Below are 24,571 nucleotides of genomic sequence, written 5' to 3'. Positions count from 1 at the left end.
AGGCTAAGCCCTGGAGCATCCCCCCTCCACACTTGGGGAGGGAATTTCGTATTTCTTTCCAGGACAATAAGAACATCTGTGCCAAGGCAGAGGAGGAGGCCGGGCGCTCCGAGGCATCTCTGCCCGAGTCTCTTGACACTGTCCGATTGTTACTGTTTTCAGTTTCTGCTTGGATCACTGACCGTGTCCATTTAGAGCAGGCTGGCTTGGGTAAAGACAGTGTAGGGCTGAGGAAGGACAGAGAGGACCTGTCCGACTGGGGGTGGGGGTGTGAGTTGGGCAGGGAGCTGGACTGACTCTAAAGTGACCAGGTTACAAATAAACCGCTGCAAAGTACAGGATCAATCTTGCATCCATAAATGGGAGGAAGGAGCACTTCCACTGTCCTTCTTTCCCTGGGGTTGATTGCTGTTGATCGGGTCCAGTTTGTTTGTAGCCTCCTTACTCTGACACAGTGGGGTTCAGCTTGACCTTGGGGTAAACGGATGAGGAGCTTCAGGTTTGATCCTTATATGGGACAGTTTGCTTTACAGGGAGAAAAAAACTGGCTACTTCCTTCCTCCCAGCTCCAGTTGCAAACTGATGGGAGTTAAAGTGGGGAGTTTATGGCTCCCTGCAAACCCATTCCCAGTACTGGAAAGTCACATCACCCAGTGTGTTCTGATGAGTGCAGCCGGATCTGGCCCTATGAAGTCGGCCTGGGACTGGGAATGAGCTAAGGCAGCTCCTTATTTTCTTCCTTACTCAGGACATCCAGCTCTGGAACTGGGAGTTCTGAGGACCAGGAGGAGGTAGGCATCTGCCTCCTGCATAATTAGCTACATCAGACTCAAAAAACATTGACGGCCCATCCCTTTGGGCATCATGCTGTGCCTGGCACGAGCTAGTAATCCCGACCCGGTCCTGGCCCTCCCGAGTTTACAACCTTAAGTCACACGATAATGACACAGATCCCAAAGGCGGGCAGTTAACAAATAAATCCACTTGTCCGCCAATCACAAGGGATCCATTGAGGGAGCCACAGAAACAAACAGGGCCCCCTTCAAAGAGCTTCCAGTCTGGTGGGTAAATAGGTAAGACTCAGTGAGGGCTTGGGAGAAGAGGTTCAGGCGAGGAAACGCGGTCAATTTGGGGATCACCGAACAGACTTTGTTTTAGAAAAAAGTGCCCATTGACCTGTGGCTGGGTTTTCTGTTCACTTGAGCCGCGCCTGCTACCCCGGATTGAGGTTTAATTCCAGTCCTCCACGCGCGTGGGGTGGATACAAAGGGCTAGAGGCAACGTAGCTCTGCGCCCGGGAGGTGGGCAGCCCGGGACTGGGAGGCGGGGGCCGAGGCGATCCGCGTGGGATCGCCCTTTCTCCTTGGGTGGCCGGGGCGTGTCACTGGCCCTCACCTCTCTGGGCCTCACGGTCCGCAGCTAAGGTCCCTCAGGGTATTTTCGGGACAGTCCCCTCCCACCCCATCCCGCTAGCCGCTAGTCCCTGCTGTGCACTGCGCGCTGGTGGCACAGGTTTGGGGCGGGAGCCGGGAGGAAGCTCTGGGTACAGTCATCCCACGCGGTAGGGTCGCAGCGTGCCCCCAGGGCGCGCCGGCCAGGCCCGGGTTGCGGGAGGCGCCGTGGCCCGCCCGTCCCCCAAACACTTCCGACGGGCGCCTGCGTCCCGGACGGCCGCCGAGGGCCAGGCGGGGGAGGGGGCGACCCGGCCCGGGTTCGCGCTCCCGGGCCGTGCGCCCGCCCACGAGGTGCCAGTGGCCGGGGGACGCCGAGGCTCCCCCGAGGGCAGGCTGCGCGCCTCGCGGGGCCGGGCCGCCGCAGGGCCTGAGCGGGCGAGCGGGTGAGGCGGGTGGGAGTGCGCGTGTGTCTGTGCGGGGGGACTGCGCGGGAGAGCGAGCCGCCGACCCGGGAAGGGTGGGTCGGGGAGCGGCGGCGGCGGCGACTGCGGCGGCGGCAGCGGCGGGAGGAGCGAGCCGGGAACCAGGGAGGTCGGCCGGGCTGGCGGGCCCGGAGCCGCGGGGAGGGAGGGCGGAGCGCCGAGGGCGGAGATGGGGACGCGGGAGGGAGGGGGCCGGTGGGGCGCGGCCAGGGGGCGGGGCGCTGGGACCTGGGGAAGATAAGAGCGTGCTCGCGGGGAGCGAGGGCGGGAGTGAGGGAGGGGCGGGGGACTTAGAGACCAAAGAGGAGACAAAAGGACGGGGTGGGTGGGAGGGGCGTAGACAAGCGGGGGTAGGGGAGGGGCGCCGGGGGACGCCTCGGAGGGAGGGTTATGTGTGTACGGTGTGGGGGGGCTGGTGTGGGAGGGACTTAGAGAGGGACGTGAAGGGACAACATAAGAAGGGAGCGCGGGGGTACGGAGAAAGGGGGGTGGGCCGGGAGTGCTCCACCACGCTGGCCACGAAGGGGAGGGGAAGCCGCGAAGGGGAGGCCGCTGGGAGGAAGGGCCACACACAGGGAGGGGGATCCTGGGGATGGACAGTCCGCGAGGAAGGCGGGCCGGGGCTTCGGCGGGCTCGGGAGGGGAAGGGTGAGCAGACGCGGGGAGAGGGAGTGCTGCAAGAACCCGAGGGTGGAGGCGGATGGGCGTGTGTGGAGCGCTGAGGGCAGGGATTTAACGCTGCCGATCGGGATGACCGAAAGACCACGGTGGGGGCCGCACAGACGGGACGGGGCTACCAAGGCAGGACGAAAACTGCCCAGGGGAAAGTGGGACCTACGAGGGCTGCAGAAGGGTGGCGGGGGCGGCCTCGGGCTCGGCAGGAAGGCGCCACCACCGCCCTCTGCCCGTCCCCAGCGTGCCCCGCCCCGTCCGGGGGCCCTAAGGGCAGGGGCCTGGGCCGAGGGGGAGCCGAGCCAGGGCGGTACCATTCGGAACAGAGAGGGGGGCTGGGGGGGGGGAGGAGCCAGGGGTCAGAACCCTGTTGGGGGCGGGGGGGCCACACCCTGGGAAAAAGGCTTGGGCACATCCAGAATGGACCAATCAGCGAGCAAGGCCAGGGTGGCGTCAAGGGGCAGCTCCGGCCAATGGGAAGGGAGAACACTTCGGAGGTTCGGAGGAAGAAAAGAAAAAAAAAAAGCCCCACGAAACAACAATCGAATCCGTTTGGGGGCTTGGAAGGCTGGGAGTGGGCGTCATTTATAGCACGTTCCAGCGCCTTCCCTCCCCTTTGAAGGATGGGGTCGTTTGCATCACTCCTGGGCCGCGGGGAGCACACGGAGCTGAAGAGGGTCCCGAGAAAGTAGACGGGGATTGGCCGTTTACAGGGGGCACTTGATTGGGTGCTTCGATTTTGGGGGGTGGGTGGGACGGAGGTGGCAGCTTTGTGCTCAAAAGAGTGAAAGAGAAGGTTATGGTCTCTTCAGGGGAGGCAGGAGTGGGCAGAGGTCCACCATTCCCCCTCACTGGCTACTGACTTAAAGTGACAACCAGCAAGTGGATCGCGGATAATCTCAAACCAATGGATAACTTAAAAATATCCCTTGAGCTCTGAACACTATCAACATATTCAGTTCCCTTCCCAGCACCGGGCAGGTTCTTGAGAGGATGAGCAATGGTAGTCCGGGTCCACAGCTGCCACTGGGAATTTTATAGACATTTATGGCGTGGCTTTTGGCTTCGGAGTTAGTCTAGGGTCCCACTGCTTAGTCACTAAAATCTTAAGCCTCTAAAATAAAGGCATTGGGACTAGTTACCTTTGAGGTGGAAACACTTGGGAACTGATCTGGAGAGTGATGGGCTCAGAAAAGAGGGCCATATTGGTGGGGGGCATTGCAAAAGAATATTCGTGGAGTGGCAGGGATCCCAAATGTCTGCAAAGCTCCTGAAACTGTATATAAAATGGTGTAGGTGTTTGTGCATTATTCTGGGGAGGGTTCATAACTTCAAATTCTCAGTGTTCTGTGACACACAAAAATTAACCCCCATCTTGGTCTAAAAAGAGTAGGGGGACCCATCTCCAAGGCAGGAGGTGAAGTGCAGCAGTGGCTGTGTCCTTTCGGAATCAATGGAGGGGTTTCTCCAATTCCTTGTGAGGAATCTTGGCTGCAGGGGCCCTCTCGATACATATCGTCATCCAGAGAAAGGCAGGTTCCTCAGAGCCGAGAAGCTGATGTAAACTGCCGTGTAGCAAAGTAATGCTTGAATAAACTATAAACAATGGGGAGGAGTGGGCCCTGCATTAGGAAGAGAATAGAGCTTTACTTCTGAAAGCTCATCTACCTCATCTGTAAAGTAAGGGTAAAAGTGCTAACTACTCTAGACAGCAACCTGTGTAAGCCGGGAGGCTCACACATGAAAAGAAAACCATAGTGGTTAGACTTGAAGCTGAACCCAGCTTCAGCACCATCCTAGGACCAGCCCCGAGCAGAATCCAATTGAATGATTTGTGCATACTGCTGCTAGGTTCAGAGGTTAAGAATATACAGTATTTAATTACCATCCCTGACTCTTTAAACTGGTTGTTTATGGTTATATCCGATGTGATGGATTTAAGGTTGTAGGCTAGGGTAACTTCCCTCCAGTCCAACTTAGGACAACATAGTCCTTGGTAAGAAAATAAGGTCCCCTGACAAGTGCGACTGGAGAAATGCAATGGGGAGCATCCAAAGGTGTCTTGTCTAACTTGAAGGAAATGGGAGACAACACAGAACACACTCAAGTTAAATAGATTTAAAAAACGCCTTTATTTCTAAAATGTGGCTTAACTACACCCGCAGCGTGCTAAGCCAGTTTTGGAACTCATCCTGCAGCTCGGAGTAAAACCGGGCCAATGGAGGAGCAGTCAGGGCTCCCAGTTCCGGGCACCAAGGTGTCACTACTCCAGCAACTCAATCTACAGAGTTTTTCTTCAGCTGTTTTTTGTGACGTATGGAGAGTCGTTTTGGATTTCTCTGTACGACAGAGAGGTCCGACCTTGAGGAAGACCGGTAGCCCACATCCTCTGCTTTTATAGGCTTAATGATATGGCCTGGCTTGGTGACAACCTTGGGCATAGTCAGCTTTTGGAAGGCCCTCTGGGTGTTCCATGTAGATCCTATAGGGGTCTGAATGGTCCTTTCAAATTGTTGATGGTGTGTGAATGGATATGGAAGCATCCGCACCTAGAAAGGAAGGCAGAGTGACGTGGCATTAGCCAGGCCTGTAAACTCTAATGACACCTGGTCAGGTAGTTTTAGCACATAGGCCATAGTTCTACACAGTGGCTGCAGTGAGTGAAGCTTCTGAGAGGCTAAGGTATCCCCATGCCCCCATCCAACCTTAGGAGTGCCAATCTGCTTGATGGCATATGGGAGTAGAGGGGCCTGATTTGGATTAGAACCTCCCTTCCCCCAGGCTTACACAACAATCTAGGGATTGAAAAACCATCCCAACAAGGCCCCTGTAGCTATAGGGACACTACAGAAGCTGCGGGTTGCTGGCCCCCAGTGGGTCTCCCTATACAACATTGTGACTGCAAGACACATCTGAGTATTGGTGTATCTCTGTGACTCTCCTACCCTCTTCATGCTCTTAATCCCTTCCTTTCCTCCCCTTGATTCACAGGATTGATGTTTTATGGAACCCAAGTATTTACTCCTGAATCCTGAACTCTACCAGGCTATTACACTTAGCTTCATGCTCTTCCCAAGTCTCATTTCCTTGCCCAGGATTCTTCTTTTCACTCCACCAAAGCGCTACCTTCAGATACATAAATAATCTTTAAACACCTCCCCAATGGCCAAAGAGGAGCAAAAAGATGTAAGCAGAAAAACGGGTAAGTTACAATCAGTAGTCTCTAGAGATACTCAGTGGAACACTCAAGAGAAGCTGAGTACTGCCTGCAGTCCTGGTGGTGGTGCAGGACACAGGTTCTTTAGGTTAAGGGAGGGTCTTAGTGGGGCTGATAGCTAGATCTGTGCATGTCACCCAGAGCAAAAGAATAGAAAAAAACACCTGCACAAGATATTCAGTCTTGGGACGTTTTCCCCCCTTTGGCTCAAAGTGCTTTATTCTACTGCATGCTGGGACCTGAAGTGTATATAGGTTATTAAAAAGATGAGGAAAATCAAGGGAGATTCTTGGAAAGTTCTTTGTCAATTTACTGTGACTGTTATTAAAAAAAACAAATAGTTAAGATTCTTGGAAGGGAAAGGTGATCTTTATTGACATCTGTACTCTGCCCTTCACCTAGAATCCGGGCCCGGTGAAGCACCCCTTTTCTCTCCCTCTTATCCCATGACTGCTTGTTCATTGCCTATTTTCTGGTTATATATCCTCAATTGGGATTACAATTGAATTTATGCAGCAAAATAAGATCAACAGAGTATTACTGAAATGATATTTTCTCCTCTCCTCTGTACCTATTAAATAGCCCTCTCCCGTTTCAGAAGGAAAAATACAACTCATTTCAATATTAAACCGGCTGGGGACAGATCACAGGGCCACAGACTTTCAGAACTGAAGGGAACATAAAGGTCACCGAGTCCAGTGTCATTCCCAAGTCCCTTTTACACATGCTCACAAACCCAGAGCAACCCCTTCTCTCTTTTGACCGGCAGAAAGTTTTTCCTTGAACTCTGCCTTTCCTCTAACTTCTACTTTATGTGACTTCCACACGACAGCCTTCATTATACTTGAAGACCATGATCATGCTCAAATCTGCTCCTCTCTTGGGTAAACACCCCTAGCTCATTATCACATGACACAATTTTAAATCTTTTCATTGTCCTGAATAAGTACCGGTTGGTCTTCATTTTTCTTAAGATACAGCTTAAACCTATAGCCTCTGAATATTACCTGGACTATAAACACAAGCCTGCAGAATAGCAATTCTTAGTTTGGTGAGACCCATTTGCATCAGCATTATCTGGGGGTACTAGCTGAAAATGCAGATTTGGGGGCCTCACCATTGCTGCAAAGATTATCCTTTAAGTTTTAACTTTCCCAGCCAGTAATTAAAACAGCAGAGTCAGTTTGGAATTATTCATCTCAGAGCCAGTGAAAACAAAAATAGATCCGATTCTGTGACCAAGATCACACATCCCTCTTGACCACAGAGCACCAGAACGCTCCTCCCAAGCAGGAGAGCCAGGCAGCAAAGAGGAGGCTGCTAAAGAGCTCTCTATCCCTCACCTGATGAGCCACTGCATGGATGTTCCGCTTCTCATTGAGAATCACATTTGGCAAATTCTTGTCTTTCCTTGGAGGACCCTCAGGGGCTTTAATGAGAAACCTGGAAAGCAGAACAGCAGGATGTCTGACTAAGAGCATTAAGGACTTAGTCAAAAGGGCAGAGAGGACACATGAGGGTGAAGTGGGAGAACCTGGTGCCCTTCTGACAAGCTTTCTTCCCTGTTCTTACCGGCGTCTCTTCTTGGCGCTGGGCTTCAGGCCCACACCACCCCACTCGCCCCAGCCAGGCAGAGTCAGGTCCACATCCTTCGGCTTACTCGCCTCCACAGCTTCCCTCTTCTCTTTCAAGAAGTCTCTGATGACATCATCCCCAGCAAAAGCTTCCTTTATCATCTGCCTTTGATCTCTCTCTTCATCTTCCTGGGAAGAAATGAACAACAGCTACAGCTTGCCTCCTGAGCCGATGTTCGTGGCAAGACCGCTCGACTGCTGGGTCGTGACATTTTAGCGCCCCCTAGGGGGAAGTGCGGAACAATGATGGTCTTGCACTACAAACCCATCGGCAGCCAATCAAGCTCCAATCTTCTCTCTAGGGTAAATATCCCTAGCTCATTATCATATGACACAATTTTAAACTTTCAATAAGGAAACTGCAGGGTAGAGGAAGGAACTGCCTGTGTTAGGAGGCGGAGCTCCAAGTGGGCCTGGCCAGAATGTGGGAATCCTCCAGCTTATATCTCTGAAAAGACAGGCACCAGGGCTCCTCACTTGAGCAGTTTCAGTGACTTAATCGGGGAGCCCCCCGGATCATTCGAGATCCCACTGAGTAGAGCAAAATATTGTCAACAGCTCACTGACTCACCTTTGAGTTGTCCTGCCTGGCATCTGGTCAGAGCTTTGAGTGACTCCCTCTTTCCTCTGAGGGCTTTAGAGTCACCCCAGGGAGGATTCAGTGGCTCAGAATTTAAGGCGAGGGAGTCTCAGCGGCAGTCACAAATTTGCATCTACTAAACTGTCACTGGGACCAGCCAGGCCCATGCTATTCCAGACCTCTTAACTGCCGCCATGTGCCCCCCAGCACAAAACTTCACTGATTCTATTCCTCGCGCGGGAAGGACACTTTCCACACCAGCTCTGATACCCCCCAATGGCCCACGACCCTGGCTCTGCTCACCAACTCCTCTACTGTCGTGGGAACTGCCAAGGACTTCATGGAAGGAGATCTTGTGGTCAGGAGGTTCTGGAGATCAATCATCTGCTCCTTCCTTTTCTTCTCCTTGGGGACACCAAGATGATTACTTGGGTTCCTCTCCAACTGCTGCCCCTCTACCGCAGCTCTGGGAAGCTCCTTGTTTTGAAAACATCCTTCTTTGCCCAGCTCCTCCAGTTCGTCCAGAGTCCGTGCTCTCTCCGGCCTCTGCAGCAACAGAGGCTCCTCTTCCTCCCCGGCAGGTTCCTCTCTCTGGACCGCCAGAACTGTCCTCGTTGAACTCAGTTCTTGCTTCCTGGACTGATGGTTCTCCCTGTTGAGTTTCTGAGACAGTGCCCTCAATTCAGACAGCACTTCCTGGCTGCTAAGATCTGGGGGAAGAAATGAAAGCTGTCAGAAAAGTAGGGTGGGAGCTGCCTTGTCAACAAGCGTCTACTTACCTCTCGCTGGGCGCTGGGCACCATGGGAGACATGCTAACGAGGACAAATGGGTAAGAGAAGATCCCATTCGCTGGATCTCCCCGCGAGTTCACTAATCATTACCTGTCAAGTCGCGGACAATGGAGTTTAGGAGTTAAAAGCAGCATGTTGGGAAGCAGATGTCCGGGTCCTATTCCCAGCTTTGCCAGTGACTCACTGTATAACTGGAGCTGTGGCTTATTTCCCCGTAGAGTAAACTCTGCTTGGGAAGGTCACCCCAAATTCCAAATTTGTATTAAAAGAGCTGTTTTAGCCAGTGGCCTCTAAATTCAACTTCATTGTCATTTATTATTTGTAATTGCTAAAAAATTGTGATTTCCAATTTGTAATTTACACTGTTATTTCCTACTTGTAAAAACTGTATCCAGCATTGTTTTATCTTAAAGCAGCATTTCACAATCTGCTGTGGCAGAGTCAAGTAGCTCGCACTTTCCAGCCATGAGCATCATCTGAGCAAATACTGCTAGTCTCTGAGAGCCCCGAGGGAAACACAGCCGTGACATGCTTCTCAACTGTCCTTTGCGTTGACTCAAGTTGCCTCCATTCCCAAGTTCATCCTGCTCTCTAGCTCTGGCTTGAAGCCATTGGAAGAAGCTACTTAGATCTGGCCTGAGGACATGCATGTTTATTTTCAAGGACCAACTTTCCTTGCTCATTTTGTTTGGGGTCCATGCCTTCCCACTATTTTAGGATACTATTTCCCCAAAGGTTTGGGATCATTCTATTTATCATCCAAGGAAATCCAAATCCACCTTTCATTCTGCAACCAACTGTCCTACACATTTCACAAGATGGGCAGCTTTTGAGGGGGCTTGGGAGGAACCATCTCAGCCTGCAGTGCTGCTTTCTGCAATCCTCTCGGAAGTGACTGCTTGCAATTATTAATCCCAGAAGTCTTTAGCTGAAAACCCGAAGTAAAGGTCCTCCAATACATTCTAAATGACAGCTCTAAAAAAAAAAATTTTTTTTTTGCCACTGAAAAAGATTCTTGCTGTCGTGTAAATGCATTCATTATTCCTCTAGGAAATATAATCGGACCCAATAATCTGTCCAGATTCAGGTGACTTCTGAAGGCAGTTAGTTTCCTAAGCAGGCTTTATAAGGCTTTGTCCCCAGAATGGGAACTCTGACCTGCCTCAAGGGTGCTAAGGCTGCTAATTAATATATAACATGCAAATCGAGTCTGAGCATGGCGTAACAATTCTAATTTACCCTGTACCTTGTGGAGTCATTCATTCCTATCAAGAAAATCACACCCAATGTCAACATATCAACCAGCATTACGGACAGAAAACTGCAGCGATGATTTGAAGACACTTCATAATGTCTCAAAATACGCCTCTGTGTCTGTGGGTGTGAACGACTTTCAGATTTGCCAGTCCACCACATGCACTTCTCGCTGGCTTGTGGGTACCAGTGATGTTAACTCCTGCCCTTCCTTCAAGGATGGTGTACTTCTGTCTTTCTGAAGACTGAACACGCACTCTAGATCCATGCAGATACCTGCTTATTAAATGCCTTTGAAGGAGAATGGTCATTACAAATCTGTTTTCTCTCAGGGACCCAGGGCACTCTCTTGAAAGTACCTAAAGCCTAATCACTCTGTGACACAGGTGGGTGGACCCGGTTTTCCTCTCAGTCTGCCAAGAGCACCAGCACTAGGCACTTCTCCCCACCTGGTCCACCACTGCTCACCTTTTGCTTCTTGACTGCCCACCGGCGTGGCGATCTGGTTGAGCCCAGACTTTTGTCTAAGTGATCGCCTTTCCTCAAATTCTTTCAACAGAATTTCTTCCGCCACCATTGGTCCTTCTTCCTCACTTTCAGGAGCCTCCTGGACTGCAGGCTCTGCAAGTTCTTCAGGGTCCCCCTGGACCTCAGCCTCTTTTGTGTCACCTGAGTGATTCCTGAACATCCAGGGGTTCGGTCTGTCTGCCTTTACCTGCACCTCATTCACCACGTCAGGGACAAAGGGTTCACCCTCTTCCTCCGCACCTCCCTCTTCTTCCGCACTCTCGGAGGCCACCTGGATCTTCTGCATCAGCTCTTTGTTCCTGGCCAATTGTTCCTGCATAGCCTGGCGAGCCTGGAGGAAAGGGTCACGGCACGAGCACCTTGTCATTAGTGACCACAGTAACACCTTTCTCGGTCCATTTCTTAGAGCTGCCTCCTCTCAATTTGACTTAAGTATTTCTTACTGGTACCTACTGTTCAAACTGCACATATACCATTGTGTTAACAGCTATGGAATAAAATGGAAGACAAATTCTTTGTCCTCAAGGAATCAACATGTGAAAGAAGGTTTGTTTGTTTGTTTGTTTTGTGGTACGCAGGCCTCTCACTGTTGTGGCCTCTCCCATTGCGGATCACAGGCTCCGGACGCGCAGGCTCAGCGGCCATGGCTCACGGGCCCAGCCGCTCCGCGGCATGTGGGATCTTCCTGGACCGGGGCACGAACCCGCGTCCCCTGCATCGGCAGGCGGACTCTCAACCACTGCGCCACCAGGGAAGCCCTCCTCTCCCCTTTAACTGGACTTGCCTTCAATGCTGCTTCCCTTTCCACCTTGCTCCTAGTCATTTTCCTCTCTGCCTTAGAGATTTTCTGATGCCTTTTTAGAGTCCTGGTTTTCCAGGCATCCTCATGGCTCTTTCCCAACTCTGCTTCTGCTAGCATCCTTATGGATTTTCCTTTCTTTCCTCCAATTCCATCTTTGATTCTTAAGAGAATGGTATTGTTTTACATATATTGGTAATGTGAACACAGAGTGATCCCCCTGGTAATGTTAGAGAGTAGCCTCAGAGTCCCCTTGCTGAAGTTGTCTTAAATCAGAATAAAAGTTAAGGCTTTATCTACACAGCTGAACAGCGAGGCTGGATGGTCTCTCACCCTGATGGTCTCTTACCTCCAGGTCATATTTGGCCATAACTGCCTTTGACTTTGCCCATTTCCCACTGTTCTGGTGCTTAAGGCTCATTCGCTCCTGGAAAGAAAGGCAGAGTGAGATCCTTATTGCTTTCCGGGGAAAGCTGGCTCAAGTGTTGGGGGCCAGAGGCAGCCTCACCATCATTCTGGCCTTTTCGAGTTTTTCCAGTTCTTCCAATGCTGCAGCAGGATTGACCTTCCGCAGCTTCTCGAACTCTTTTAGGGCTTGCTTGGCCTTTCCTTTCTTCAGAAGTTTGTGATACCTATAGGATGAGAGAGGGGTACGGGGGAAGAGATTTAGCTGAACCACTGGCACCACATACGAGTGCCCCGCCACACAAGGGGTTTCCCTATGTGGGGGAATAGAACGGACATCACAGAGCTAGCTGGCTGCAGGGAGCTGGCTTGAGACCTGCGACGCCCTGCGGGACTCTCAGTCCCTGCAGCCCCCAAGGGCAGACCTCTGCAGAGCGAAGAGTCCCCTCTGCTTCTAGAACGCAAGGGAAGAGCAGAATAGGATCCAAAGAGGCAAAAAGGCAGGAAGGAAGCCCTGCTGGCCTCCACAGCTGTAGAACTCAAGAGCTCATTTGGCAGAACCACTCTGTGATGTCCCGGAAGGGAGAGAAAGTAATTGAACAGCCCTCTTTTTAGCAAAACCAAGACGGAAAGCCAAAGCCACAGGAGCAGGTACTGCTGAAGGAGGCAAAACTCTCTGAGATTGGTTTGAAAAAGAAAGAGGCTAGTCACTACTCTTTGGGACCTCTCCTACATGACCCCAGCCACCATGGGCAAGGTTCTCTCCTAAGGACTCGCGATTCTTCCTCGTCACTTTCTTCCATGGAACCCAAGGCCGGTACACAGGGGCCTCCTTACTTTTTGCTTTTGATTTTCTTCTCTCTTCGAGCCCTGGCCTCATAGTAGGACTGCAGGGCCCGGGCCCTTTGAAGCTCTGCTCGGCGCATCTTCACCTATAACGAATGACATTTACAGTGACCCCTGGGCTTGATGGCAAATGCTGGGAGAAAGAGAGCATGCCTGGGTGGATCAAAGGGCCTAGCACACTTACCTCTTCCAGGCTCATGGCTTTGAGAGAGGCCTTTTCCATGGGAGTCAGCAAAGGGTCTGTCACTGGCTGCTTGTTCTTATGGAGGAGATTAAAAATCTCCTGTTCCAGGGGAGTTCTTGCCTTAAGGAGGTAACAGAACACTCTAAGTCTTAAATCATGCTCCTAGAGTCTCCCTCTTTACAATCCTATGACCATCTACTCTATGACATTATAATTGGAATCACAAACTGGATAGGATTGACTGTTACAGCAAGAGAAGGGGGTTCCAGGCTCGCTGTTCAGCTGTGTAGATAAAGCCTTAACTTTTATTCTGATTTTAAATCAACTTCAGCAAGGGGACTCCGAGGCTACTCTCTAATATTACCGGGGGGATCACTCTGTGTTCAGATTACCAATATATGTAAAACAATACCATTCTCTCAAGAATCAAAGCAGGATGCCCTTAAGGTCAATGCTGGCAGGAGAGAGGAACAGCAGTACCAAATTGTCAGTCTTAAGAGTTGCAAAACAAAACGGTCCCTGTATTGTTATGTATATTTGAAGCACGATACCCTTAACATAAAGTTAGGGACCTCAGATCCATATCAGCCTCCTTTTAAGAATATTTCTAGAGAAAAGGGGAGGTTAGGTCTTAAGATGAGCACAAAAAGACACTGCCTTTAACAATAAGACCTTCAGGTAATTAGCCTGCTTCCTGACAGTTCAAATTTAACTCTCATCAGTTTCTAACTTTGGCTCCAACTCCTCAGTTGCCAGTTAACTTTGCATACTAGGTGGTGTCTATGCAGATGAAAGAACGGACTGTGAACCACTGACTTTACGTGTCAACAAAAGACCCCATTTGCTGCTTGACTGATATTGTGAGGATGGCTAAAATAATCAGGCTGATTGTGTCATGGTCCACTTTGGCAAGGCACAAAGACAGCCCGGGGCAAGAGCCAGTTTCAAACCTCATGCATGTATTTTATATGGTTTTCTTCAACGGCCATATACATCACGGTCAGTGTTAAAACTTACAAGTATCTGGACAAATGCATAAACACACATCATCACACGTTACACGGCACTATGGATCTAACCATAAACCTATTCTACTGAATAGTAAAGATGCATGTTCTTCCATTTTTAGTATTTGCAGTAGTAATCAATCACAGGCTACAAAGTGATTTATATTACAATGTTGTAATCTCCCTCCAACTCAATTCAATTTACAAACACTTATTGATTGCAGCTACATTCCAGGCACTTGTGCAGGGTGCTAGGAATACACAATTAAGATAGTTCCTGTCCTCATAGAGCTCACAGCCTTTCAGAGGAAAGAAACATATGCACCACTAACAACATAATGGGTTAAATATTAGACCACAGGAGTAATCACAGAGGAAGGAACAATTAATTCTGATTACGAGGTGGGGTGGCTCGGGGAAGGAAGAGACTTTTTTTGTTTTGTTTTTTTTTTTTTTTGCGGTACACGGGCCTCTCACTGTTGTGGCCTCTCCCGTTGCGGAGCACAGGCTCCAGACGTGCAGGCTCAGCGGCCATGGCTCACGGGCCCAGCCGCTCTGCGGCATGTGGGATCTTCCCGGACCGGGGCACCAACCCGTGTCCCCTGCATCAGCAGGCGGACTCTCAACCACTGTGCCACCACGGAAGCCCCAGGAAGAGACTTTTTGAATTAGGCTTTGAGGCATAAGCACAATTCTACAAGGAGGTGGAAAAAGCCAAATGGAGAGATGAGTATAAGCAAAAACACAGACCTAGGGAAAGCAAAGGTATGTCAGGGAACAATGCACTGTCCAGTGTAGCTAAGATGCCAGGCACTTCTGTCTTATTCTGTAAGTGGAGAGCCTTTTGAAGGATTTTAAGCAGGAAAGTGATCATCGGTTTTGTGTTTTGGAGAGAAAATCCTGGTGATTGTGTAAGGGGTTCTATGGAAGGTGTCAAATGAAAATGAGGAGAGGAACCAGGGATGTGAGAGATATTACAGAGACAGAATTACAGGACTAGACCCCCTGCATGGGCTGGGGGTGCTGGCAGTTGAGGGGAGGAGTTATGCCATTGACTGAGTTATAGCATGAAGGTCGTGGTACAGAGCTTCAGGGTCTGGGGAAGGAAAATGCCAGGCTTTCTTTGTTGTTGAAAAATTTAGGTGCACAGGGGAGAGCCAGGTGAGGCCTGCTAGTCATATGGAACATGGGCCCGGAACTCAGAAGGAGTTGAGAGTGATCTGTACCATGTCTACAGGGCAAGAATAAAAAGGACTAAGGAGAGTCAGATAAAAAGCAAAAGAAACAGACAAGAAAACAACAGCAGGACAACGTCACAGAAGCCAAGGGAGAAGTTTTAACCACTTGATGTGTTAATAGTGTCAAATAGGCTGAACACGCAGAGGACTTGGGATCTGGCTATTGGGAGGCCCCTTGCTAACACCTTCTGAGAGAAGTTTCAGGAAGGCAGTAGGGGAAGAAGGTGAGAGAATGGAGACCAGCTCTTCGCAAAGCATGTTCCTCAGCAGCTGACAAGATTTACTTCATTTTTTAAAAGTTTAAAATTCAATGTGTTCGATTTTTAATAAAATCAGTCTGTCCTACCTGGGTTAGAGTAAGTCATAGGGGTTTCTTTACTATCTTTTCATAGCCTTTAAAAGGCTAGCATAGGGGCTTCCCTGGTGGCACAGTGGTTAAGAATCCACCTGCCAGTGCAGGAGACATGGGTTCGAGCCCTGGCCCAGGAAGATCCCACATGCCGCGGAGCAACTAAGCCCGTGCGCCACAACTACTGAGCATGTGCTCTAGAGTCCGTGAGCCACAACTACTGAGCCCGCATGCCACAACTACTGAAGCCTGCACACCTAGAGCCCGTGCTCCACAACGAGAGGCCACAATGAGAAGCCCGTGCACTGCAATGAAGAGTAGCCCCTGCTTGCCACAACTAGAGAAAGCTCATGCACAGCAACGAAGACAAACAACAGCCAAAAATAAAAATAAATAAATAAATTTATTTTAAAAAAAAGTCTAGCATACACTGTGGACCGCCAATCTCCAGTAGGGGCCATGTGGCAATTTCTAGCAATGGAACCCTACCAAAACCCCCACCCAGTCCCACTCCCAGGGCATACTGAAAAAGGAAGGTTTTGAGGAGAACACTTTGGGAAATGCTAGTGTCGGCTGCCAGTGGAGGGAAGGAGGGAGTGGTGGGAAGTTACCTTACATCATTTCTAGCACTTTACAGTTTACAAATGCTTTCTCACACATTATCCCCTTTAATTCTTCTCAGCTAGAGTCAAACGGAATTTTAGGAAGCTGGACCAAAACTACAAGTGCAGACACTCTGGATTCTTAACCTCCAGAAATACCAGTATATTGCTAGTCCTTGGGCTTTGCCCTCTAAGGCATTGCCAGCCACAAAGGACCCCCTGACTTCTCTGTGCCATGTTGGTATAATTTCTCAAAGATGAACCTTAGAATGAATGGTACAGCAGGTTTGTGTACAGCATCTGGGCCCCACTCTGTCTTGCACAGGGAGTTCCTGGAGATCAGAGGCTGTGCCGTTCTCAGTGCAACCCGCCCCCCCACCCCACATCTCATCTTTAATGACCAACTTGGCATTCACCTGCCATCTCTAAGATCATACCAGCGTTTGGAAAAAGCAAGGTGCAGAACAGTGTGCAGTAGTACTACTACTTTTTTGATTTAAAAAATGAAGTAAACATAAATATATCCATAAAACTCTTAAGTTAACAACAACAAAAAACGTATAAAAAAGTGGTGACCTCTGGGTGAGTATGGAGGTAAAAATGAGCAGATGGGGGGACAAGGGTGGGGTCAGACTTTTCTCTAAGTATTTTCTATACTTATTTTTGAATCCTGCAAATTGTATTACCTCAATTTTTTCCCTAAAGTCTCCCTTCCATCCTGCAGCCACACTTTAAACCTGGTCTCTTTTTCATGTGGGAAAGGAAGCATCCTAGAAAGAGAATGCTGGTGACTTCAGCAACAGTATCCAAAACAGAGCTTATCCCCGTAATAAGCAATGACTTGCTCAATTTCTAGCTATGGCGGCAAGCCATGTTTACTTTGATGATCTTTAATTATCTCAACTTCCTGACACATAGGACACCATTTTTGGATTTATAGAAAGCAGAAAAGCCATCTATCCATGGTTTGGGCACTGACGTTTTGGACTATTTTTCTACTAAAGACAGAACACCGCATTATAGACTGCATAACCAATGATGTACTGGAAAAGAAAGGCTAGCTGTTCTGAAGTTGTTCAGACTAAAAATTGAAACTTTAGGGACCGACACAGGATTACTAACTTTTTTTTTTTTTTTTTTTTTTTGCGTTACGTGGGCCTCTCACTGTTGTGGCCTCTCCCGTTGCGGAGCACAGGCTCCGGACGCGCAGGCTCAGCGGCCATGGCTCACGGGCCCAGCCGCTCCGCGGCATGTGGGATCTTCCCGGACCGGGGCACGAACACGTGTCCCCTGCATCGGCAGGCGGACTCTCAACCATTGCGCCACCAGGGAAGCCCTTAAAAGCTTTTTTAAAAAAATACAGTGTGTGAAAAAGAAAACATCATTATGTTCCTTCTCTATTGGCAATCCGATGTGGTCACACAAAAACATGCAAATAACCATGTAGTGGACAATCCAAGCTGAGGAAGGGCGATGACAGAGCTACGGCAACTGGCTACGAGTCTTGCTCCCCCTCCCCCTCCCTTTCTGACCGCTCAACTAACATGACTGCAGCTGCCATTTTGGCTTAATGTGTCCAACAAGACCAACTGCAGGCTCTGCAATGTCCACGCAGCGCAATCTCACCTTCCAAGGTGTGCTATCCTCGTGTTGCACTTACCTTCCAGCCACTGACCACATGTTCGATGGGAGCAAAGATGGACTGCTGCTTGCTCAGGGGAAAAACCAGCTGCTCTGCTTGCCGGTTCTTCTGCACGATGGGATCCCATTTGGAGAGGACTTGTGAGGTTTTATTGAATGCCACTTCTCTGTGGATCTGAAACAGGCAAAGCACACAGAAAGAAAGAGCCACGAAATTAAGCATCAAACTCAAAGGACCAGCAGGAAACTAAGAGGCCATGTTTCTTAGTTTAAGAAAGAATCAGGATGCTAGAGATTAGCTCTTGCTTACTTCTCAGGACTACGCTTCCCCTGAGATCAGTTTTAATTTTTTCCAGGGTGAGGCAACCACAACTTTCCTTCCTCCCATTTTTCAGGCCATCCCCCCTTCTCTTCTTACGCTATTTTTCCTTGTAGTTCAATTTCTCCCCCTTAATGGACCACACTTTCTTTGACTCACCCGCTCAATCTCTTCTCTGTGAAGGGGTAACTCCACAGTCTTCTTTGACTTGACTCTATTCAGCTGCTTTTTCACGGCAGCCAATGAGGATGAAGTTTTAACAGGCTCAAGCAGATCTGAAAGGACCAGCTTTTCTCCTGATCCTGTAGAAAGGACAAACTTTCTGGTCAGACTGAGAAGTGAGGCAAAACCTCAACATCACATAGGGAGAGACCTCAGTAGAAAATGCTGGCAGACAGGCAGGTGTGCAGGGAAGCAGGAATAGTCCTCTTACTTCAGTCACTAGCCAGAGTGACGCCACTGCCTTCCTACATTCCCAAACGTGTTGGAAGGTGGAAGACAGAAAACTATTTAAAACAGTCATTTGCTTTTCTCCTGGTCTTTCTGCTTCCAGTCTTGCCCCACTTCAATTCATTCTTCACACAGCAGCCAGAGTGTTTTGAAAATGTAAATCATAGCATGTCATGATCCTGCTGCAAATCCTCCAGTGTCTCCCCATTATACTTTGGTCCCTGTCTGTCTCTCCAACCTCATGTCCTCCACAGATGGAGGATGCTCCAGCCGCACTGGCCTTCTTCAAACATGCTGGATGTGTATCTTCCTTAGCGCCTTTGCACTAGCTGCCCCCTCGCCTGGAATACTGCTCCCTATCTTTGCATGGGTGACTTTTCTTGTTATTCAGATCTCAGCTTAAATTTTGCCTCTGCAGAGGCTTTTCATGCCCAGCCAACCGAAAGCAGACACTTAGTCACTTGACTGCATCATCCTGTTGTAATTCACTTATTGTCTCCCTGCACTAGAATGTAAGCTCCACGAAGTTGCGACTTATTCGTAATTGTAGTCCCAGAAACTGATATATGGTAGAGGCATAGTAAGTACTTGCTGAATGGATAAGCTTGGAAGAATATATTGTTACCAGTTCTGGGAGGTTATGTTAATGGCTACTAGAAGCACATAACTCATTCAAGCTGCGTGAGCTGTGAATATGGTGGAAAAGATTTGGCATCTAGACTTGTTATCAAGATAAAATCAAGTTAAAACACTGCCGTTTACTAGATCATATGTTCTCAATCGGGGTGGTATCATTCCCCCACCCAGGGGTAAAAACTGGTTCTTCGGTGGGCAGGGGTAAAAAAAAAAAAAAAAATGAAACACTTAGATACAGCCACCCCTTGGCATCCATGTGCAGGGGACTGGTTCCAGGACCCACCAAGAATACAGAAATCCAAGGATGCTCAAGTCCTTTGTATAAAATGGCACAGCACTGATATTTGCACATAACCCATACACATCTTCCCATATATTTTAAATCATCTCTAGATTACTTATAATACCTAATACAAAGTAAATTCAATATAAATAGTTGCTGGTATGCGGAATAAACTCAAGTTTTGCTTTTTGGAATATTTTGAAATTTAAAATTTCAATCCACATTGGTTGAACCCACAGATGTAGAACCCACAGTTACAGAGGGCTGACTGTATTAGTTTTGTGTCCCTCCAAAGCTCAGCCTTATCTAAGAAAATCTTATTCCTGGTGGCAGAATAGGCGAGGATGGAGGGAGGAAGTGAGGAAAATAAATGTCTAAAAAGGCTCCTCAGGGGAGCAATAAAGAAAAAAGTTTGAGAAACACTGTACTAGGTGAAGGTCCTTGAGTAGGTAACTTGACTTCTCTGAGCTCCAGCAGTAGAGGAGAGATTATCTGCCTTTCCGAACTCAATGCACTGTGAGAACTCAAATAAAAATGAAATCAGGGACATGACTAAGCTCGTGAGAGGCAGCTGTCTTCATTCACGTCCCTCTATCCTAGAAGTAGCTTATCAAGCTCAGTGGGAGACCTTGACTGTGGCCTTTTGACTTTCTTCTAGAAATGGAAGAAATTCAAGAGCATCTGACTACCCTTCTTCACCCCCTCACATGGTAGTGTTTATGGTATGATTCATTAACCACATCAAAAACAGCTGGGGGCTTCCCTGGTGGCGCAGTGGCTGAGAGTCCGCCTGCCGATGCAGGGGACATGGGTTCGTGCCCCGGTCCGGGAGGGTCCCACATGCCGCGGAGCGGCTGGGCCCGTGAGCCATGGCCGCTGAGCCTGCGCGTCCAGAGCCTGTGCTCCGCAACGGGAGAGGCCACAACAGTGAGAGGCCTGTGTACCGCAAACAAACAAACAAACAAACAAAAAACAGCTGGGAAGTGACCATTATGCTTTTGGAACTCCACAAGTTCCATGCAGGTAATTTCCTTTGGTTAACTTACCCTCAGAACTGACACTGAACTCTGACACCTTCAGACTAGCCTCAGATCTCTCAGCCAATTTCCGCCTGAAATTAAGCAAAACAGAATACAGAAAGAATGGATACATTTTGCTGGGGAACAAACACTTCTCTCTTCAAACAATGCTTTGGTTTCATTTCTATTCTAGAATCAGGTTTTGTCACAAAGCAACCAGGAAATCTGTTCCTAAGCTGGACATGGTAGTCTAACCATCTCTTAATGTAGGCTCAGCCCCTCAAAAACATAGGCAATGCAAGGTAGGCATAGTGAAAAAGGTACTGGACTTGAATTCAAACATATCTGGATTTGAATACTAGATCTGTCACTTATGAGCTGAGTGACTTTGGGACATGTCAATCTTATTTTCTAGTTGAAGAAACTGACATGCAGAGAGGATAAAAAACTTGCCTACAGTCTCCAAAGTACATGCTCTGACAATTGTATCTTCATTGTCTTAGGCACTCAATAAGTGTTAGCTGCAGATAAGTCTCATGGAATCAGCTAGTTATAACCTGTCCAAATTGAAGGGAACGTTACCTATTCTTCCCATCAAGTGAACTGATTGCTTCCAGAAGCTTTTGATGCTTTCTTTCTCCATCACTGTCCCCCTGGAAACAGAAAAGGAAAAACCATCAGAATGATGAGGGGAGGGAAAAGACAGTATGGCAATTGAGGCCCATGTAAAATCTCTCATTCTTTTGGTCAGTGGAGAACTGGTGAATCACATGAGGTCTGGAGTGCAGGCATTCTAGCTCAAATGGAAAGAAATGCTTCAATAAGCCAAAGTCCCTCATTGTAAGGAACATAGAGCCTTAGTAACCAGGAGCTAATGCCATGCCTCTGTCTTAACTTGTTTTGAGAAGAAAAGTGCCATGAGAATAATGTTTCTGTATAGAATATATAGTGTGATCTGACACAGAAACTGACATAAAAAAACCAATTTAAGTAGTTTTCTCCAGAGAATAAAGAGCTGGAATTCCTATAGCAGCTGTTGGAGACCCAGCTTAATTATGCATATGTATATTTCAGTCAGATGATCAAATAACCCTCTATGGAAATCCAAACTTGGGAAATCATATAATACCATGTGTTTTGGTCTTATATACTCAACTTAAGCAACCTGAGGACAATGTATCTTATATACAATCTTGGAATTCCCATAGCACTTAATACAATATCATATACATGAAACACTAAATACAGGTATCCTCTGCTTTTTGAAAGTCTGCTTTGCTTTACACCGCTTCACTTTCACAAAAGACCTACTTTGGTACCTGCTTTGGTAACTGAACAAAATCTGAAGAGGATTTTTGCTTTTATAAAAACAAACAAAAAGCCTTAAAATGAAAATAGCGTCTAGCATTTGTTTTGCAGTGAGTTGTTATAGAGGCAGCACATACTCAGAGTGGCACCACCAAGCCCCTTCCCGGGAAACTACACTTAGCATCTCAGCATCAAGTTGCCATAGCTTTGAATTGTCTATGAGCACCTATGCTTTATCTTGATTTATTTTGTGTTTCCATTAGCAAGGTGTGTCCTAAGGTAATAGCTTCTTTGCTTTATGCCATTTTAGCTTATGAACAGTTTCGTAGGAACACTCTAATTTGGGTAGTGGTGGAAACCTGTAACTAATTTATTTGTGAGACCTGAGCAAGTATAAACAATGTTGTCACCCCTTTTCTTTCCAGAAAATGTGGCATCTACCCTAATTTTGAGACAGAAGGGAAACTGGAGAAGGCGGTTTAGTGGGTGTCACCCACCTCATCTTCACTGGTGCTCAAAGGGTACTCTCTTGGCAAATCCTCTAGTTCTTCCTGTTGGTTTAAAGCCAGAAGGCTGCTAAAGGAGATAAAAGAGAAATATTATCACTTGAAACAATTTTTCTTATATTGAAATGATCTCTAAAACATAACTGCAGTTCTTAGTACAGAACAGTCCTATCCCCTGGAAGAGGTGCAAACCAAGCAGCGTAAGCATCTTTGGAAATTTGTCAAGACATAAAATTTAGACTGCATAAGGCAGGCATCACCTGCAAGAGGTGAGCACTGGTTAGTAATACCCATACAGAACTGCATGAAAATGAAAAAGATCTAACACTCTTCAGTGACTGATTGGCACTCCATTTCCCACTGACCTCTGGTAGGCTGTCAAAATGTCAGACCCTAGGTAAGGTGGCAGAAGACGCTGTTGCTAGCCCTTGAGGCGAGGCAATATCACAATCAACATTTCTAAATCCTCCACATGGAAGATACCTGTAAAGGTGCAAGCTTACTTAAAAGTGACATCTTGATCACTTGTTCTCAGGAATAGGGAAACGGGGAATTGGAAGAAAGCAGCTGGAGCTTGCTCGGCAAAGTAGGTGCTTAACTTAGGAGACTGGTACCCAGAAACAAATTATAGAGTCTACCATTATCTAACGGTATATGTCAAACTCCGCTAGGTACCCATTACTAAACAGATTATATTTAGTTCCCCCGGCGGGAGGCATGAAACGTCACAGAAAATGTCGTGGATGACTCCAATGAGCGAAGGTTTCCAAGATAAGAGGAGTTTATAACGCAGTCACTGTCTGCGCGAAGGGTTGAAATGCTCCCCAGCAGCGGCAGAAAAAGGAGTCACGTGATGAGGAAAGTGCAACACGTTAACTTAGCTGGTGACGGACAGGCCGCATCAGGACCAACAGGGATGAGACTAAAAAGCCGGGGAGTGGAGGGAGCGAATTAAATTAAATTAAAAGGGCTTTAAAGGATGGATCATGGAAATGGTAACGAATGGCGAAGTCTTGGGAGGGGAACAACCGACGCCAGCTAAAAGGCCGACTCCATTTCTCAAAAGCCCGGGAACCCGACCCGCAACGAAACCCACACCCCTCTTCCCGTCCGCTACCCCTCACCTCTCCGCAGCCCGACTCGAGGTCATCTCACCAGCCTGTATCTCACATGGGCCAGGAGCGGAAGCCGAAAGGAAAGCAATTTCCGTGCCGGCCGCAAAGCAATTTCTGCTTCCGCCAATCACGCGCGACAAGGTGCGTCACTTCCGGCCCGCCCCGAGGCGTGCCAGAAACTGGAGCCGCTTCGGGAGGGTTCCGCTGGGAACCGGGAGACTGGAGATAAAATCTTGTCAGCGGACGGCGCTTTGCTTACCCCACCCACCCCTCAGCTCTCTGGCGCGCCAGCGTCCGTCCTCCTGGCCCCCCGGGTTCCCTCGCGGCGCAGGTGGGTGAGCTTAGCGGGAGGGTGCTGCGCTGTTGGGAACCGGGCAGAGCTTCCTGCGTCTGTCCGTGATCGACAGCGTCCTGCGAGCCTGCTGCCAGCCAGCTCGAGGCTTTATTGACCGCCCGGGAAGTGGCCAGCATCGTGCTAGGCCTTTGCGATCCGCCCATGGACAAAATCCCCTTTCACCTCGCGCCCCTTTGTAATTGCAGCTCTGGGTTCCTACTTCCCTACTTCCCTACGTAACAAAGTTTCATCCAAGAATGGGCTGTGTCAGTGGCTGCAATTTCCTCATCTCCCATCAACTTTTAAGAATTTTTTACACAAATGCCCTTAAACTGTTGAGGTAAGAAAATGATTTGCTAGCCTCCATTTAAACATTTGGTGGTAATAGCAAAACTATTTTATAGCTATATTTGAAAAATTACTAGTTGCAAAGGAAATTACTGGACAATCTAAAAGTGATAGCATTGATTTTTCAAATTCTGCAACAGTAAACCATGTTTTATTTTCCTGCTTAATAAATGAATTTTCCTTTAATTAAAAAATGTAGAAAAGTAATACACGAAAACATTCTTGGCATTTATTCTTCGAAGCCACTCCCATTTTGCTTTCGCCCCACCATTCCACTGAAACTACTCTGGACAAGATCATCAGTGACACCCAAGGTTGCTAAATAAAACGGACACTTCTCAGTCTTTTTCTTCTCAGAACTCTGTGGTATTCTATACTGTTGGTTTGTCTTCTTAGTCATATTCAGGGAATGTCTTTGACCATCTACTATGTGCCAGGCCTCTCGGCAGTGGGGATACATTGGTGAATGAAACAGACATGTTCCATGGCTTTATAGAGTCCACTTTCTAGTGCGATTAAAGACAATTTTGTCGTGGTTGAAACTCCATCCTGGGCTTCCATGACACCACTCTCCTGGTATCTTAGCTTTATGACCATCTTCCAACGTCTTCACTGCTGGAGACTTCTGT

At 48.3% G+C, this 24,571-nt stretch overlaps 1 protein-coding gene across 2 annotated transcripts; it reads right to left on the bottom strand.

The window, feature by feature from the left end:
* Positions 1–4,661: 4,661 nt before the first annotated feature.
* Positions 4,662–23,354, bottom strand: UTP14A (UTP14A small subunit processome component). Of its 2 annotated transcripts, none has more exons than XM_082610165.1 (15): positions 23,270–23,354; positions 22,137–22,215; positions 20,914–20,984; positions 20,359–20,423; positions 18,103–18,245; positions 17,644–17,799; positions 12,788–12,907; positions 12,595–12,689; positions 11,861–11,984; positions 11,702–11,779; positions 10,494–10,884; positions 8,283–8,689; positions 7,338–7,528; positions 7,109–7,208; positions 4,662–5,097 (listed from the first exon to the last, which is right to left on the bottom strand). In XM_082610165.1, exons 1-15 carry the CDS (start codon positions 23,293–23,295, stop codon positions 4,825–4,827), a joined length of 2,319 nt encoding a protein of 772 aa, XP_082466291.1. In that variant the 5' UTR covers positions 23,296–23,354; the 3' UTR covers positions 4,662–4,824. The 2 variants fall into 2 exon arrangements, with proteins under 2 accessions (XP_082466291.1, XP_082466292.1); XM_082610166.1 differs by having other exon boundaries at positions 22,137–22,212; positions 23,270–23,338.
* Positions 23,355–24,571: the final 1,217 nt, after the last annotated feature.

Source organism: Mesoplodon mirus (assembly GCF_964341445.2).
Source record: "Mesoplodon mirus genome assembly, chromosome: X".
Lineage (NCBI taxonomy): Eukaryota > Metazoa > Chordata > Mammalia > Artiodactyla > Ziphiidae > Mesoplodon > Mesoplodon mirus.
This window is presented reverse-complemented; position numbering and strand designations above follow the sequence as displayed.

What these genes read in the sequence shown, in the direction of transcription:
- UTP14A (XM_082610165.1), bottom strand. Translation starts at nt 23,295, where the DNA reads ATGACCTCGAGTCGGGCTGCGGAGAG. An exon ending in CCACGACAGTAGAGGAGTTG is followed by an intron (nt 7,529 to 8,282) that starts GTGAGCAGAGCC and finishes ATTTCTTCCCAG; the next exon opens with GAAGATGAAGAGAGAGATCA. An exon ending in TCCATGCAGTGGCTCATCAG is followed by an intron (nt 5,098 to 7,108) that starts GTGAGGGATAGA and finishes CTTCCTTTCTAG; the next exon opens with GTGCGGATGCTTCCATATCC.